Source organism: Vigna umbellata, chromosome 4 (assembly GCF_029865625.1).
Source record: "Vigna umbellata cultivar VRB3 chromosome 4, Vumbellata_1.0, whole genome shotgun sequence".
NCBI classification, from domain to species: domain Eukaryota; kingdom Viridiplantae; phylum Streptophyta; class Magnoliopsida; order Fabales; family Fabaceae; genus Vigna; species Vigna umbellata.
In genome coordinates this window covers 5725661-5744795 of record NC_142168.1, presented here as the reverse complement: position 1 = coordinate 5744795, position 19135 = coordinate 5725661, and the positions used below count along the sequence as shown (strand labels likewise).

General features: G+C 31.1%; 2 protein-coding genes across 3 annotated transcripts; both read left to right on the top strand.

The window, feature by feature from the left end:
• The first annotated feature begins 6675 nt into the window (after positions 1-6675).
• On the top strand, positions 6676-13020 carry LOC124831724 (DEAD-box ATP-dependent RNA helicase 8-like). The gene is made up of 10 exons (XM_047305801.2): positions 6676-7487; positions 8568-8628; positions 9273-9507; positions 10350-10588; positions 11034-11285; positions 11362-11542; positions 11862-11950; positions 12028-12101; positions 12175-12289; positions 12666-13020. The coding sequence occupies exons 1-9, from the start codon at positions 7162-7164 to the stop codon at positions 12251-12253; spliced, it is 1536 nt and encodes a 511-aa protein (XP_047161757.2). The 5' UTR covers positions 6676-7161; the 3' UTR covers positions 12254-12289; positions 12666-13020.
• Positions 13021-13658: 638 nt separating this feature from the next.
• On the top strand, positions 13659-16515 carry LOC124831723 (disease resistance RPP13-like protein 4). 2 transcript variants are annotated; one of them, XM_047305800.2, is made up of 3 exons: positions 13659-13797; positions 13972-14061; positions 14692-16515. In XM_047305800.2, exon 3 carries the CDS (start codon positions 14696-14698, stop codon positions 16373-16375), a length of 1680 nt encoding a protein of 559 aa, XP_047161756.2. In that variant the 5' UTR covers positions 13659-13797; positions 13972-14061; positions 14692-14695; the 3' UTR covers positions 16376-16515. The 2 variants fall into 2 exon arrangements, with proteins under 2 accessions (XP_047161756.2, XP_087970302.1); XM_088114176.1 differs by having other exon boundaries at positions 13665-14061.
• The last annotated feature ends 2620 nt before the right edge of the window (positions 16516-19135 follow it).

Below are 19135 nucleotides of genomic sequence, written 5' to 3'. Positions count from 1 at the left end.
TCTATAAGGATACGATTGGCAGATAACCAATCCATTCCTAAGATTACATCTAAACCTTGTAGAGGTAAAGATATAAGATGTACTTTGAACCTACGTCCTTCTACAATGATTGGACATTGAGGACACATCCTCGATGTTTTTATCAATTTAGAGGCCGGTGTAGATACTATAAGATCACATTGCAGCTCTTTTACGGGTAGGTTCAACTCTTGAATAAGAGTTTCAGACAAAAAGGAGTGTGTCGCTCCAGAATCAAACAACACATTCAAGTCTCTACCAGCTATATTACAACATCCAATGATGAGAGTACCTGATTTGGCAGCTTCTGCTCCCGTTAAGGCATAGACTCTTCCAGTCGCTTGTGGTCTATTGTCAGTCCTTCCCTGTTGAGGCGGTTGTTGAGGTTGAGTTGTTCCTCTTCTGTTAGAGGGACAATCTTTAGCAAAATGTCCTTCAGCTCCGCAAAGAAAACATTTATTGTGCAGATTAACTTGTGGACAAACGCTCTTCAGATGAGGTCCTCCGCAGACGAAACATCGGATTATTCTCTGTTGGTGTTGTTGCTGATGAGGATTCCTCTGAGGCTGCGGTCTGTCATAAGGTCGATTCCTTACATGTTGTCCAACTCGTGACCCAGATGGTCCTCCTACCCTTGGTAACTTCTGAACTTCAATCTCACTTATTAACCTTTCCACAGCTTTGGCATGTTTCACTAAAGCAGCAAACTCCTTAATAGCTAAAGGATTCACAGCTAGTTGAATGTTTGCTCTCAATCCATTTTTGAATTTCCTACACCTCCATTCTTCATTTGACGGTTGGGTGTAGAAACGAACCAAGTGTTTGAACCTGTCTGCATATTCAGCTACAGATTTGTTGCCTTGCACCAGCTGCAAGAACTCCACCTCTTTCAAATGTCTCACACTATCTGGAAAGTACTCAGCATAAAATTTACTCTTAAAAATTTCCCAAGTCATAATCTCACCACTTTCCTCTAATACTAGCTTTGTGTTGTTCCACCAGTGTACTGCTTCCCCAGATAGTTGATACTCAGAGTATGCCAACCTAGTTTCGGGTGGACACCTCTTTGCTTCAAAAATCTTTTCCATGTTCCTTATCCAGAGATCAGCCTCATCTGGACTTGTTTTCCCATTAAAAATAGCTGGACGATGTTGCAGAAAATTTTCTAAGGTCCATTCCTGAACTCTCTGAGGTTGAGTTTCCCCATGGTTGCCATTCTCGGCTAGTTGTCTTAAGGTTTCCACATGTTGTCTTTGGCTTGCTTCATAATTTAGTCTGGCCGCTTCAAACTGTTGTAGGGCCGTTGCGTGCTGTTGCATTAAAGCAGCTCCCTGTTGTTGAAGAGCAGATGCGATAGATTCTAAAGCCCTTGCAAGGCTGGGTACCTCAGGGGTTTCACGGTTGGGTTGTCTACGAGCCATTTTTCTCTGTTCACACAGAGAATTATTGTTATTATGATTTATAATATGAGTTTGTAGGACTAATCCACAACTCTTAGGTCGTCATAAGGACGAACCGCTCTGATACCATTAATGTAACATCTCAATATCTCACACTGGATAATTCATAATTTATATATTGTAACATTACATTTACGGTAACATTCCGTAATCTCACACTTAAAGATTTACAGCTGATATATATTTATACATATTTTAAACTCAGATTTCAACTATAAACTTCTAAATATACTCGAATTCTTCTAACTTATTCTTCAATCTCTTTCTTCATTGGTACTGGATCATACGATATTCCTTCATCTACTCCCGTATAACGAATTATACGATCATCGTACATACCCAAACACAAACAACACAAACAAGTAGGGTGAGCTAACATGCAACAACTCATTTATAAAACATGCATAATTGCTTTGATACTAACATCATATAATAATTATGTCATACACCCTCAAACCATCATACCATAATTCCTATCAGACACTCGTTCCACAATACCCAAAAGACACTCATTCCACAATACCCAAAAAGACACTCATTCGGATGATACGTTGATGAGCGGTCACGGGAGGTTATGCACTTGTGATGAATTCTACTTCTTCTTACAAATACACTTCCAACATACTTCATACCATTCACAAGGTTAGTCCCCTCACTATGCCCAAAACTGGCACATAGACCAGGACCTCCTGCTCCTCTCACCACATAATTCATCCTTCTCTACTTGAGACTGGATGATTATTAGAGTATCAGGATAACCTCCAACTACAGGACCCTCAACATCAACATATACACAATTACCACATCATTACAGAATCTCTCCACGAGATTCATACAATACTCACATTCCTCAACTCATTACGAAATCTCTCCATAATACTCATATCATGTTCAGACGCATAAATTCAAATCCAATATAAGAGATTACAATCATCACAATTAAAATTCATAAATTTCGTATCTACCACAATAACATGAATTCATTCCAACGAGATATATTGCACAATAGTTTAACAGTACATAATCTGTTCAACAAGAATTAAGTTAAAAGTTTGTCGAGTAGACTTCCAGGAAAGAGAGGTGCGTCACAATGGACAACTTAAGTACCAAGTCTTTCCTTAGCCAAAGTGTTCCTCAACTAGTTTTAACAAATTTCTTATTTACAGATTCAAAATAACAGCATATAATATTGACACAGAAATTCAATATAAATAGTAAGCATTAACAGTATTCACACATAATTTCAAGACATGAATAGAAATAAAACAGTACTATATCATAACATAAAAGCTTAGAAAGGTTAGCTCCCCTACCTCTATTCCAGACTTCTCTTGGTCTGAATTTGTTTCCCGAAAACTCTTCAGAACCTCTACTCTAAAATTTCTTCCTACTCCAAAAACTTCCTAATTTCTTCTCTTCTCCTAATTTCTCTCTACTTCTTGGTGCAAAAACTCCATTCCTCTGATCTCTATTTATAGGTAAAATTTTTTACTATTCATTAATTTTTTAATATTATTTATTATTTTAATATTATTTTAAAAATAGTATTTTAATGAACAACTTGATAAATCTTATCCCATCTCCTTCCATGCTACGTAGGAATTCTTATCCTTCCAAATTTATATATATATATAATATATATATATATATATATATATATTTTATTTTTTATTTTTTTTACTATTCACTTTTTACTATTCACTATTCACTATTCACTTTTCTTAAAAATTCTGAATAAGTAAAAATTTTGAACCTCTAAAATTATAATAATTTTATATCCAAAAATTTAATGTATTTCTATCCATAAAATTATTATTACAAATAAAATGTTAAAATTTATTATTATAGATATTTTTCACGAGTCTTAGAAAGTGATCTAGAGTCATTAGGATGCATCCCTGAAATCATATAAAGGGCTTTTGCATGCATAATTTTAATTCACTGTGGAGAGACTCACTTAATATAAGCGTGGTCTTAAGAAATTCAAATTGAAAATTGTAAATAGACATAAAAACTTGGGTTTGCTCGCGTCTTTTACAAGCATGTTTCCAAATATAAAAGTAAAATTGAGAGGCATGTTGGATAATTATGACTTCAGTAAAATAATATATTATCTCTTTAAAGGAAATAAACCCAAGCATGAAGAATCCAACTTTGGTTTTGGGATCATTAAATACTCAAAGAATGAAGTGAAACTTTTGTAAAACTGGAAACTGATGCCATGATTTAACTTGTTCAATTTTAGTATCAATTCTTTAAAATGTATCAAATATATTTTCAATTAGACTAGGTGGAGGCAATTGGTATTTTGGTAACCCTACTTTATGTAATATTTCCATACTTGTTATATACATAATGTTTTTCTCAAATATGTTAGGAAAATATTTCAATTTCGTTTTATAATGTTTAAGTTTGACAGGGGATTACAATTCTACTGCAATCATTTGCCATCTATAGAAATTTAAGCTGCTGATACTGCTAACATGTTCATTCATAATAATAATATGCCATTAACCTCCTTCAATTAACTTAACATATTATAATGCAATTAAAGCCACTAAAGATAACCCTCTCTCTCTAATGGTGTTTTAGCTTTTAATTGAAAGTTCTCAAATCATAATATGGATAAAAATAATGGACATGCTTTTTGTCAAAATCATTATGTGAAGTTGTTCAAACAAAATGCCAAATATGTGGTGTTCTTTCAAAACCAATCTTATCAACAATCACTATTCAAAAGCACCCTTCATTTCTCTCAAATATCTATTACTTTTCTTTACAATAACTTAATAGCTACCCAATAATACAAAGACTTTTACTACTAAAATCATTAATACCCAAAACTATTACTCCTTTTTTTATTTAACTGTCTTATGAAATTAAAAGGAATGAAAATAATTTTACTTATTTGGCCCAATAAAAATAAAACAAGACTAATGATTATTTTCTACTTTTATTTACTTTTTAACTTACTTCGTCTAAATATTTTTAATTATTTTTAGTCACTTTTTTAATTTTTACTTATTTTATTATACCAATGAATCCGAATTGTGTCTTTGGTAAGTAGTTTTATTAATATACTAAAGGAAGAATTCTTGAGAAAAAGAAAAAAAAAAGAAAAATCATTACCAAACACACGTCATCAGATTTGAAAACATCACTTGGGATTGCAACATGGTAAGTGTTTTCGTTTACTTTTGGGATTGGGCCCCACCCTTCACATAAAGAAAGTGCAAAATAAGAAGATTAAATATTATAAAGAACTTTAACTAGAAATTTAAATTTATTTTATCTTAAGATTTTACATTAAACATGTTATTTGGATATGCTATTATTTAATCTTACAAATAAAAATTGAATAAAGAATTTTGGGTCAAAAGTTTCGCTTTTTAAATAAGTTCTACATAATCCAATTAGAAAAAGAAAAAAAAACAAAAAGAAAAATAAACAGTGCATTTATAATGATTTTGTCGAATAAATTATTGAATTATGGACTTATCAAAATTCAAATTATAAGAGTAGCGGACAAAGTACAAATATAAATCTTCATATTCCAATCATATGCCAACGAAGTTCACATAGATGACCGATTCAAGCATATTAATTAAACGATTTAGTTATTGATATATATATATATATATATATATATATATATATATATACTATGGACAAAATTAGAATAATTGAATTAAAAAAATTAATCTTGAATTATCTTTTAAATTTTAAACACGAGAGAGAATATTCGGACAATATATATCAATAACAAAACGTTGCATAAAAGTAAGCAATGAACTAAAAATAGGGATATCATATATATTTTTTCAACATACATTTTTTGTTATTAAATTTAAGATTTATTCGGAGAGCTTTACAAGTTCTCCCAAATTATTATTTAGAATTAGTGTAACTTTGTAAATTGATACGTTATGCCTCTTACAAAATTAATCTTAGAGACAGACAGGGTAAGATGATTTAGATTGTATGTTTGTTTTTGTTAAATACAAGTGCGTTAATCAACCTTATTATAGTGTATCCACATGTTTAATATTTAAAATGTTTATTTATTGCAAAATATCCAAACCATAGTATTTTTTTTAATATGATCAAATAAATCATCTTATTTTTTGATCAGATACTTTTTATACCAAGAAAATATATCAAAGTGTCTAAATTTTTAATTTTGAAATTATTTATAAAGATGTTGTCTTCTCTTGACAATATATAAATGTCTATGATAACAGCAAAAAATATATATAAAAAAAAAGTCTTTTTAGAAGGATAAACTAATGTCCTTAACCCTTTATGATGTATCCCTCTCAACCCATTATTTGAAATGAGAGAGAGAAGATTGGAGAAGATGGGTTGGAGTGGTCTATTTTGTCATCCATGAAAAAACCAATGATGTTCTTCTTTCTATTTTAGAGAAATAAACAACATACTCATGCACATTTTTTACGCATATTTCCCATTTTGAAGACCACAAAAACATGTAACCACACTTCTAATAACTATCATGTCATCGAAGAAATAGGTTAAAGACTAAAATATGTAAAAAAAGAAATATGAGTATGAGATCCAAACTTTTATTTACTAATATTATTCAATGGTTAATTTCTTTAGACATTTAGTTTTTATTAGATTTGAATACAATATATTTTATTGATATTTTCTGTGTTTGTGGCCATTTTCTCATTTTCGGGGCTGAAGAGGTGAGAAAATTTTCTCTTACAAAAATCTCCATATTGCTAGTTATTTGATTAAACGTATTTGGATTAACTTTTTTTCTTGTATCTTGTGCTCAAAATGAATTTTCCAGTCAACTTAAAATATTTTTCATCATTATATTATTTAATATTAGGGTTTAGGGTTTAAGATTAACTTTTTTTTTCTTGTATCATTGAATAAATTTAAAGTTTAACATAATTATTGATAATCAATTAAATAGCATTTATAATTATTGAGTAATTTTTACAGTCAAACTTTAATAATTAATAAAAAATATTATAGACAGCAACAACAATTTCATTCTAAAATTACACAAATATTACCTTAATGATGAGAAAAACACCTAAAAACAATAGTGTGAAACCATGTATTTTTATGTTATTTTTTTAAAAGGTATATCTCTTACAAGAGAAGAATGATCCATGATTCCATAATCCTTAATTTATTGAAGAAAGAAGATGAAGAAAATCCAAAGTGAGAAAGTGAAATGCTTACACTTAATAAATGGAGACGAAGAGGGGCCATGAAGTAATTACCTGCAATCCCATTTTGACGCCCTAATTTCACCAATCAAATTTCATTGAATTCACAAGGCAAAAGAAATTCAAAGAAAGCCACACTGCTTCTTCCTCCATTTCCTCTCCACCTTCATCAAATCTCTGCCTCCAATCCAATCAACCCCTCTAACTGCTGTAGATCTGTACAAATTCTTGCTCCAAATTTCAACCCGACCCTACCCAATTTTTTTTTGGGTCTTTGTATGATACCCTGAGAAATTCCCGATTTTCCCCCTCGGATTTTGTTAGTCTAGGCCCCAATCGCAACCCCATTTCGAGAATTCGCCAACGGGTTCCGAATCCAGCGACCCTCAGGAAACCCTAGCTTCGTGCCGTGTAGAGTTTAGCAGCGTCTTGTACATTGTTTTTGCATAGAAATTTTTTGTTTTTAGATCGGAGGGATGAACAATAGAGATAGAGAGAGGTACCCACCTGGGATGGGGTTAGGAAGAGGGTTGAACTCGAACCCTGGGTTTCAACCGAGGCCACATCAGCAACATCAATATGTGCAGAGGCACATGGTGCAGCACCATCATCCGCAGCAGTATCAACAGAACCACCACCACCATCAGCAGCAGCAACAACAGCATCATCAACACCATCAACATCAGCAGCAACAACAACAACAGCAACAGTGGTTGAGAAGGAACCAGTTAGGTGGTGGGACCGACACCAACGTTGTCGAGGAGGTTGAGAAGACTGTACAGTCTGAAGCCGTTGACTCAAGGTCTTTTTTGACCTTATTGTTTTTGTTCTTTGTGTCTCGGTGTCTGTTTATTTAAATTGGGACTTGATCGATTTCTTGAAATTACGAAGGTTTTTAAAAATGGTTCGTCGCTTCCATTTAGGCTGCAATGTCAAGGTTTTTGATCTCTCTTGTGGCCGAACTGTGACTGCAATTGCGACTGCATTTGTCTGCAATTTCTCGGTGTTGCTACTGTAATCGCTTTAAAAAAATTGGAAATTACGTTGCGAGTTGGACAGACGTGTGTTGTGATGGGATTAACGAAGGATGTTGGATTTGTTGAGTTTTTTGGAGTTGGAATGGATAAAGTTTTTTGTCTTGAGACATTTTCAATGGTTAGTTAGTTGTGTGGGTGAGAGGTTGCCTGTCTATTGTGGTGTCTAAGAAGATGTGTAACTATTGGAGGAAAGCGTATCTTCTCACGTGGGAGATATGTAGTTATTGTGGTCTCTCTGTAGTTCAGAGAGTTTTAGAGATTTCGGTTTTCTTTTTTGTTTTTTTTTATTGTAATGGTGAAAATTGTCTGTCAACCAACAACTTGGTTTTGATAATATGGGTTGCTAAAGGGTAGCATTTGTTGGAATTCTTCTTTTGTTTTCTTTTATGAATGGAGATCCTGTTGTTTTATGCTAGGGGATGGGGATTTTTTGTGTAATCATGGATTTTGGAAGATAATGTAATTTATATTGTAAATGTTGTTGACACTCAAATTTGAGCTGTAAAACTAAATCTCTGTTTGTGGTTTTCTGAGGTTCTAGGTTCTGATTCTTTTCTTAATAAAGTCTGTCTAGCATGATCATTAATATTTACATTAATTTCTGTTGTGTATTTATGTGTAAATTCAAAGTGAGTTGATAATGTATAATTGTTCACCATTGAGGTTTAGTTCCTTGGTGTTGCAAATGTATTATGGAACTACAAATGTTTGCTGAATTTTGAGTATGTGAAAGTGAAAAGTTCGAAAATTACGTGTTAAGTTCAAATATATTTACCTGTAGGCAAAGCTATTTGCCTAAGGAAATAATTGTTCTAATTTTATCCTCAATTCTTTTTGTTTGTTAGTTTACAAGATTGGAAGGCGAGACTAAATATCCCTGCACCTGATACACGCTACAAGACAGAGGTATGGTTTTGAAAATTGAGAACTGTGGAACTTGTGTTTGAAGTTTATGATTATATGAGATATGCATCATGCTTTAGTCTTGTGTTTTGTTTGAGGGATCCTTGGGGGATGTACACATTATTTCTGATGTTTCTAATTCCATACTATTTTATTTTCATTTATTTTTGAGCTATAATTTTAGTTAATATAATAGAATGTTTTTGTTGAGCTGATTCTCTACATGGGTGATAGCTGGCATTTTGTTGATCAATGCCTTGCCTTACTTAGTACAATATGTATATACCTGTTATTTAGGCATTTGCGATTGACATTTTTCAGTAATTTGGACAATTAAATTTAAGAATCTCTCGTAATCACACTTTGTTGCAATTCTAGAGATATAGGAAATGTACTTAGATTCTACTGATTGTAAGTCGTAACCAGTTCAGTATCATTTCTTTTGTTTGATGAAATTGAATTTTATGCTAAATTGAAGGCTAGATGAACCTTTATCTTATAACTTTATATCGATTTGAAGGTCTAATTAGATGCTTTCGTCCATGAGTTATTTGTTTTAAACCTTTTATTTTATGTGATTCAATACTGTTAACTATATATTATATATTATTTTGTCAGTCTTGAGCGTTATTCATTGTCTTTCTCAGGATGTGACAGCAACTAAAGGCAATGAATTTGAGGATTACTTTTTGAAGCGTGAGCTGCTTATGGGAATATATGAGAAGGGTTTTGAGAGGCCATCTCCTATCCAAGAAGAAAGCATTCCCATTGCTCTTACTGGTAGTGACATTCTTGCTAGGGCTAAAAATGGAACAGGCAAAACAGCTGCATTTTGTATTCCTGCATTGGAAAAAATTGATCAGGATAATAATGTTATTCAAGGTTCGTCCTCTACTTGTGCATTTTAAGAATTCTCATAAATATAGTTGAAATGATTATGTTTATTATTTTTAGTTTTTTCACCTTTCTTGTAGCTGGCTGCTTGTTGGCTCACTAAGCAGTGTTTTCTTATTAAAACTTATGCAGAGAGGGAATTAGCTAATATTTATGATTGTTGATAGGGAAGGTCCAACTAGTTTAGTAACATTATTTCTCGAGTATTCACTTAAACAAGCTTGATTTAATGTTGTTGTTTTAATTTCCTTACCTTATTTCAGCATTTTGTCCATGGTCCAGAAAGATAATAATTGCTCATTTCTTTGACCTTTTTAAGTGTTTTTTTATGAAGCCACGTTTTATAAAAAAATTATAATCATTTTGTAAAAATCTAAAACTAAGTGTTTTAGTGCTATTCTTCAGAGTCAGAGATAGTATTTTTCAGTCAGCCCCCAATTCTTTGAGAATATATTTTTGGAGTAATTTCTCTTAATTTTAACTATAGGTTTTGAACATTTCTTTAAACAAACTTTTTTTTATTGGATAAGAAATATTTGATGAATGTATAAATTATGTATACTAGTCTTTTGCATATCCTATAATTTCTCCTTGTATGTATATATTGATTGTTGAACATGTGGCTGCCAATTTTTTTGTTGTCTTGTCCATGCGCAAATAGATTATGGTGTCAAAGTTTGAAAATAGTATTTCTTTGGCTGCGTTGTTGATGCATGATTAATTTATTTGTTATTTGTAGTTATTTAATGTCTATTATATTTTTGAATGAGCATTGATTTTAGGCTTCACTCATGTCTTGATCAATGCCTTTGTTATATACTGTAATGCAGTTGTAATATTGGTCCCAACTCGAGAGCTGGCTTTGCAAACATCCCAAGTGTGTAAAGAACTTGGAAAACATTTGAAAATTCAAGTTATGGTCACAACAGGTGGTACCAGCCTGAAAGATGATATTATGCGTTTATATCAACCGGTTCATCTGCTAGTTGGAACTCCAGGAAGAATATTAGATCTTGCAAAGAAGGGTGTTTGCATTATGAAAGATTGCTCTATGCTTGTTATGGATGAGGTAATTACATTTATCTTGAAATTTACTAAATGATAGAGATACATTAGCTAATTTATACTGTTTATAGCATTACAAAAGGGATTGAAGATGAGGTTAAGAAATGATTGGATGGTGTTAGCAGAAGCAATGGCTTTGTTTATTGTGACTCTGATTCTTGTTATAAATATTGAGCCAATGATCTTTACCTTTACATATTCATTCTCTGGAACTTTCAATATTAATTCTTCTGATATTCTCTTACTTATGAATTTAGTTGGAATAAAATGTTAGAATGTTTACTGGATGGTGATGTACGAAGTGATTGACATGGTTTATGTCATGTTTCTTGTTCCTAGGTTTCTTTATTTCCTCTTTGTACCTGTAACTTCTGCACCAATAATGTATTTGTTTATCAAACTAAAAAAGAAAAAGGACAATAACGAGGTTTTATATAATTTTCTCTCAGGCTGATAAGCTTCTCTCCCCAGAGTTCCAACCTTCAATAGAACAACTGATTCAATTTCTTCCTGGAACCCGTCAAATTCTGATGTTTTCTGCTACATATCCTGTTACTGTAAAGGACTTCAAAGATAGATATCTACGTAAGCCATACGTTATTAACCTTATGGATGAGCTAACTCTGAAAGGTATTACACAATATTATGCATTTGTTGAAGAGAGGCAGAAAGTCCACTGCCTAAATACTCTTTTCTCTAAGGTAATCTATGTCAAGATACTCTGGATTTTCCGTATGCCATCTTTGAATGTAGTAATAACAACAGTATCAATTTCAGCTGCAAATAAACCAGTCAATCATTTTCTGCAATTCTGTGAATCGGGTTGAACTTCTTGCCAAGAAAATCACTGAACTTGGGTATTCGTGTTTCTATATCCATGCAAAGATGTTGCAAGACCACCGTAATAGAGTATTTCATGACTTCCGCAATGGTGCCTGCAGAAATCTTGTTTGTACTGGTATGTTGCAGGCATTTTAGCATCCTGCTATAAATGAGCAGAGTCTTTCTTTTTATTCCGTTGATATCCGGGCAATTCCTATTTCCAACTGTTATATTGTTTCAGAAATCAGTTGAGTGGATGGTGAATAGTAGCATATTGTATATTTGTTTGGTTAGTGTAATTGATTAATGCGGTGGTGGTATTCAGTAATATTTCATGCCACATGTCCTTAGTTAAATATATCTGCTTGATGGAATTTGCTAAATTTTTTATCTTATTTGTCCCTAATAATTATAACTATAACTTTTCATCTCTCTCCCTTCTGAAACATTTACAGATCTCTTCACTAGGGGAATAGACATCCAAGCAGTCAATGTTGTTATTAATTTTGATTTTCCCAAGAACTCAGAAACCTACCTACACAGGGTATGCTCTATGCTCAATTTCTGCTTTCTCTCCACCCTATAATGGTTCTGTGTTCTTATGGATGTTCTGTTATGCAGGTTGGTCGTTCAGGGAGGTTTGGGCACCTAGGTTTAGCAGTGAATTTGATCACCTATGAGGATCGCTTCAATTTGTAAGTATTTATCATGTGACTTTGATTCAAAATTCCTATAGATTTCTCATGGGTTTCCATTTATTTTTTCCAGATATAGAATTGAACAAGAACTTGGCACTGAAATAAAACAAATTCCGCCACACATTGATCAAGCAATATATTGCCGGTGATTGGTGATAAATACCTTGATTCTATTCACAACTGTGGTGAGTAATAGGAAATTTTTTTAGTTTCATACTTATAATGGCCATTGTTGTTCTTGAAAAGGGGTTTTGATTTCAAAAGTAAAAATCAACGTATATATTTTTACATGCAAATATCTGTAAATAGATTTTCTTTCCCACTAATGAAAGTTGATGTGAAAATTTTGTTTGGAACACATGTACTCTCTTTTTTTAATGTATTTTAATTTCCATAATTAGTAAATCAAAGTTTAACCTTTCAAAACAGCTTTATCTATTGTCTCTTGGGGGTGGGGGTTCATTTGATATGGTTTATGTTTTCTAATTTTTATTGACAGTTATACAATTCAATTATGCAGTTGCTATTACTGATTTGTGATCATGTATATCTTTTTCACAGGTTGATGTGATTGTTGGTCAAGCAGGTGTGAATACTTTGTATAAGGATGCACTATGAAAATAGGGGAATTGTCAGACCCTTTGTTTAATGCTTTTTCTTAATTTCTGGGTTTTGAGAGCTTTTGAACACTATAATTAGGACTTTCAGAAAGTTTAATATGGGCTTTCAAATGTTACATAAATGGGGGTTCCAGTTTGGGTTTCCATGGTTTACATTTGCAGCTGTGTTTGTTAGCAGGTGTTATTCCAGATTTTCATTTCTCCAGTAATCCTTTTAACTGTTTACTTAGATGTACCTTACTTACTATGAAGACGTCCCTTTTGATTCTAGAATAATATGCTGTTTCTTCTGCCAATGTATTTGCAGTAGTCACTCTTCGCAGTTAATGTCTTCAATTGGTAGAATAAACGATTTGTACAAACCACTTACTCACATATTGGATTAACATATTTGAAATATGAATCATGAACAAGTGGGATACGGAGAAAGTGCATCTCAAGTTACAAAACGATCGAACAATATATAATAACAATCATAACCATAAACATAACGATGACACAATCATGTAACAGTTATTTCTAAAATCTTTAAAGTTTATATTAAAATTGTAATTGATGACTATAATAATTTGTCTTGATGAACAAAAATGGGAAGTCATTATGCTAATCCGGAGTGTGTGATATGGTTTTAACTGTTCTTCTCTTCAAATTCTTTTAACATTATTCTTGGGAGAAGGTACTTCAGGAGTCACTAACAAAATCCATGTATTTTAAAGCATAACAATTTTACAGATTTTATCTTTGAAGGAAAGTATAAATCAGGGATCGCCAAAGTCGAAGGTACTCAAAGAATGACGTGAAACTTTTGTAGTGTAATTCCTTCCTTCAAATCATAATAAAACTGGAAATTATGATGACATGATTTAGCTTCCCTCCATATAAAGTATACTTTCCTTCAAAACTATCTTTAACTATATGAGGCTGTATTTGAATTGTTTAAAGCATCTTACCTAAGGCTGTATTTGAATTGTTTAAAGCATCTTACCTATTAGAGATTGTTCTATCACATGAGGATTATCTTCCACAATATTTTGTTAACGTTTTCCTTCTCTTGAAATTCCTCCTGGTTTTTGGTGAGATGTATCCTGAGTTCTCTTTTGTTGCTTTTCATAATATATATATATATATATATATATATATATATTTCATTTCTGAAATTGATTAAAATAATTTGTTAACGTCCAGTTTTGGATCATATACTAACTGGGATTGTGCTATTTCCTAAAATCATATTGTTTTGTCAATAGCAGGGTGTAACAGAAAGAATTGGACGAAGTTACCAAGTGGACTGAATACATTCCTACATCTAGCTTTTTCTTGTCCCAACTATTTCAAAGGTTCAACTCCATTTTGTTATTGATATATTAATTACAAATAATAAACTTTTATACGATGCTTCAAATGATGGTTATAACTCCATATAAATCACCTATTCTTATATCCTAAAAGAGTTTAAACTTTCTACTATATTGCATATCCTTTGAATTAAATAATTTTGAGCGTATAATTTATGTTGTTTTATTTGTAGAGAAAGTTTTATTTGAATACATGTTAGCTTATTTATGTTATGTTTTACAGTATTCACCAAACAATGTATTGTATTTGTAATGACTGATTATTCATTCTTGAGGATACTCCTTATAAGCCTGATCTTATGCAGAATACTAAATACTTAAATTTTTCCTAATTGATCAGTGAAAACTATAGTTGGTAAATGCGTGATGTATCATGTTCATCAAGTTTTCTACTGATACACGCTTTTTCTTTTATTGACATCATTTTAAACATCCTAGCATAATTTCCCGAACGTATTTTGCTATTGTAATTATTATTTTCCATTTCTTCTTTTCTTTCCTGTTTTGCCTCTAAAGGTAAGTGTGAGTGTACACATACAGATACAAAAAAAATAAAAGAATTTCTATAGTAAAAGAAATTAGGTGACGTAGTATTTGTGTGTTTGTTTGTAGTAAAATGTCGATTCGAACAAACAAGATGAAAGCAGTAGCCGTGTTGATGAAGCAGTTGACGAGAGCAAGGAACAAATTCCATGAAAAGGGAAGAGATGAATCATTTGATAAGAAATTGGAGAAGTTGAGGTTGGATCTGAACAGAATAAAGGATGTGTTTGTGGAAGTGAAGAAGAATGAAGAAAAACTGCTGGACAAATTAGCAGAGGTGTATGGCCATCTTCAGAGGTTAGACCGTAAGAAGCTGGATGAAGACATGGAGGGCATTTGCAAGAGGATTAGAGATTCCGCTCACAATTTGCTCCCAACGCTTGTTTTTGACGACTCATATAAGGAGGAGGATGACAGGGGTGCCAAAATATCTCACTCGTCGAAACAATTGGTGCAGCCCCATCAGAGGCAGAGTTGGACTGCGGGAGATTTTAACCCGCTAGACAATCCATTCAACGATTTCTTGTTGCGTCTCCTAATTTTTCCTGAGAACGCTATCATAAGGAAAAGAATTGCAATTAATTTGTGGATTGCAGAGGGTTTGATCGAAAATACAGAGAAGAAAACAGCAGAGGAATTGGGTGAGGATGTGGTTCATGATCTTTTGAAATTTAAGGTGATTGTACGCTACGGTAGTACAAAGGATCCCCATGTCAATAAATTTCGAATTTCTCCTGACATCAAGTTTTATGTTGATCGATATATAAATTTTATTAGACCACCCTGTTTATTGCTTGATAGAAAAAAATTTACAATAGGTGGAATTGATACAAAAGGTGTTACTTTAATTAATTTTTTTAATATTGGTTCAAGTTATCTAAATTTTAAACCGCAATGGGTCACCGATCAATTGAAAGATTTAAAGGTGCTTCAACTAGGGCGTTGGCAAGATTCAGCTTTGCATCACATTGAAGTTGGGAGTGAAGAATTCTTGAAAGAGTTGATAAAGTTAAAGCGGTTGAAATATCTGAGTCTACGTGGGATATCAAGAATATTCGAGATTCCATCCTCCGTTGCTAAACTTGAAAGTCTACTAATTCTTGATCTGAAAGCTTGCCATAATTTAGAGACACTACCTGATGATATTTCATCAATGAAAAGTCTGACACATCTGATTATGTCTAAGTGTTGCTTGCTGGAGGGAATGCCAAAGGGGATTGAGAAGCTCACTAATCTCCAAGTACTCAAAGGATTTTTAATAACTACTTCTGAAAAGACTCCTTGCACAATATCAGATCTTGCTAATAATTTGACAAATTTAAGGCGACTCAGCATACTTATTGGAAGTGAGGCCGTGATCAGGGATGGGGAGTTCCGAAGTTTGGAAAATTTTCCAGCACTGAAGCATCTTAAAATATCTTGGAGTGTGTCTGACCCAAGGTATGCTAAAATTGGTATCCGTTTGCCAGTAAGTTTGAAAAAGTTGCATCTTGAATGTTTTCCTGGAAAGAGTGTTGTAGAATTTCTTCCTGAAGAGATTTTTGCAGAAATACTAGAGCTAAATATAACTGGAGGAAAACTGGAAAATATATTTGTAAACATAATAAGGTGGAGGGTGAAAATACTGCGTCTAAAGTACCTTAAGCAATTGAATGTCGATATAGACGATTTGAAAATATTCTATCCTTCCCTACAATATTTAGAGATTAAACAAATTTCAAACCATTCATACATTGAGCATAGATATGAATAGGATGGTGATTGTAAAAGAGAAGCGAAGCTGATGTGTAAAATGTTGTATATACTTATTTTGTTCTCTCAATAGTTGTTATTTACAAAATGTTATTCCCAAATGTCTACACTGCTGTATATAGACTCAACAAAAGTTGAAATAATAAGGAATCAATAAATATCTATTTATCTCTCTATACATACAATTTGCTCACATATTTTATTTCATACATAATCTTATAGGAAAACATAATTTAAACGTTTTAATAAAAAATATGATATATTCTTAATTATATTTTATTGTATATACAGAAAGAGAGTTTATATTTATGCATTATATTATAAAAATAATAAAAAATTAAATTGAAATTATTGTAAGAAAATATTTTGAGCAAAATATTACAAGTCAAATATGGATCTGTATTTAACAATTTTGTATATTATGTAATTTCTTATATGTTTCACTTATACGAAAATGAAATGAAATAACATAATAGAAATAAAATAATTTAAAAAACAAGTTAAATAATTAAAATAAAATAAATTTGGATGACACGTAATAGTAATTAGTAAAGTATAGTACAATATATTATTAAAATTCAAATATAAAGAGAAAATAATTAAGTAAAATAAATCATTTTACGTTATTATTAAAAAGGAAAAAATATAAAAATTAGGATACATACGAAAATTAAATGATTGAGAAAACAAAAGGTGGTTTTATTTTTCATGACAGAGTTTTAATGTTGAAAATTACTATTTTTGTTTAATGTTCATATTAGAGGTCAATCATTTTAAATTATTCACTAAAAAAATAGAATATACTATCACTTATAACACACTAGTGCACTCAAGTAAAATAAACCTTTTATGATAGATGTTCTAACATAGTTTTAACAAAATCCTTGTATTTTCAAACATAATAAATTTATAGATTCTCTGTTTGAGGAGAAGTAAAAATCAAACTTTTTGGTGTCATTAAAGTAAGAGGTACTCAAAATGACGTGAAACTTTTGTGATGTAATTCCTTCCTTCAAATCCTACTAAAACTGGAAATTATGATTCCAAGAATTAGCTTCCCTCCATATCAAGTATACTTTCCTTCAAAACTATCTTTAACTATACAAGATCGTATTTGAATCGTTTAAAGCATCTTAACTATTTGAGAATTTTCTATCCAGAGGAGGAATATCTTCCACAATATTTTGTTAATGTTTTCCTTCTCTTGAAATTCCTTCTGGTGTTTGGTTAAATATACCTTGAGTTTTCTTTTCATAATATAAATATATATATATATATATATATATATATATATATATATATATATATATATCACTATGTCAAAAAAAGGGTTTTTATACCTGTTAAAAAAGTTTTTTATATTAATTTCCTAACAAGCATAAAAGTAAAAGGTATATAAAATTTTCACTTTTTTACACCAGTTCTAGAACAGGTGTAAAATGTATAAAATTTTACACTAATTCTGTCTACAGTAGGTATAAAAGTTTGATATTTATACAAGGAATAAACTTTTTTTTACACTTGTTTATGCTATACCAGGTATAAAAGAGTATCACTTTTATTATTGTGCTATTATAATCAGTGTGACAAAACAAGATTTTTTATACCTCTAATGAGTTTAATCGGTATAAAAAATTAAAGTTTTTTTAAAATATTTGATTTGTATGTGCTATTATCCATATCCAGATCTGTATAAAATTCAATCTTAGAATATTGTCTAAATAATCAATAACAAGCAAAATAATCAATATTGTTTTTATTAACAGATCAAAATGTAATATTTACCTAACAAAGTGCTTAAATATATTTACCTAACATACTTACTTAACATAGTTACACATAAAATAGTTTCTAAACTCATAATGTAATATTAAAATATCTAATCATTTACAAATGGTTATAAGAAATGCAGCCCACTGCTCCCAAACATCCTTTATGACATGTTGTTTCATTAGAGACGTGTCATCAAATATTTATATAATGAATAGTTTGAGTCAAATTATAATATTAATGACTTAAGAGCTAGTTATAAAATGTTCACATCCGCACTCAAAGCTTCCCGGTTGACATAAGCACTACAAGTTAAATTTATAAAGTATCATAAAATTTATAATTGTATTTATAGTTTGAAAGATTAACTAGTTACACTTGGTGCAATGAACTGTAACTTTTTTCTAAAGACGATATGTGTTCCTTATAACTTTGAATATGTCTTAACCACTCTAAAAAGTTAAATGTACGTTGAAACGAATCCTAAGAAATTTAGTAAAATTAGTTACGTGTACATAACAAATAAATTCTTAAAAAACTTATGATATTAATAGACAGGTATTGACCAATAAAAATAGTATCACCTTCTTCACAGCCTGCAAAATTGCAGATACCTAACAACATGAGAAATAATACAAGTGATAAAAAATTATATCAGATAATGATAAACATTGAACTAAGTAAATTTATGTTTGTTATTATATTGATTTCTTTACAATATATTCAGTAACTTTTTACTTTTTATTTTAAGAAACTAAATTAAGAAAAAGAATAATCATACGAATAATTAAGTTGATTATTATCATTTTACAGCTCAAGCATAGGTTTATTATGCATTTAGTATAATTAGGACAGTTTTATTACATCAAATAAAAAGAAAAAGATACTTCTATATGATAAACCTTTCACAAAATTCAATAAATATCGTACACAAGTGATATTGAATTAGAGAATAAAAACTTATGCAAAATCAATAATACTATACTTTCTA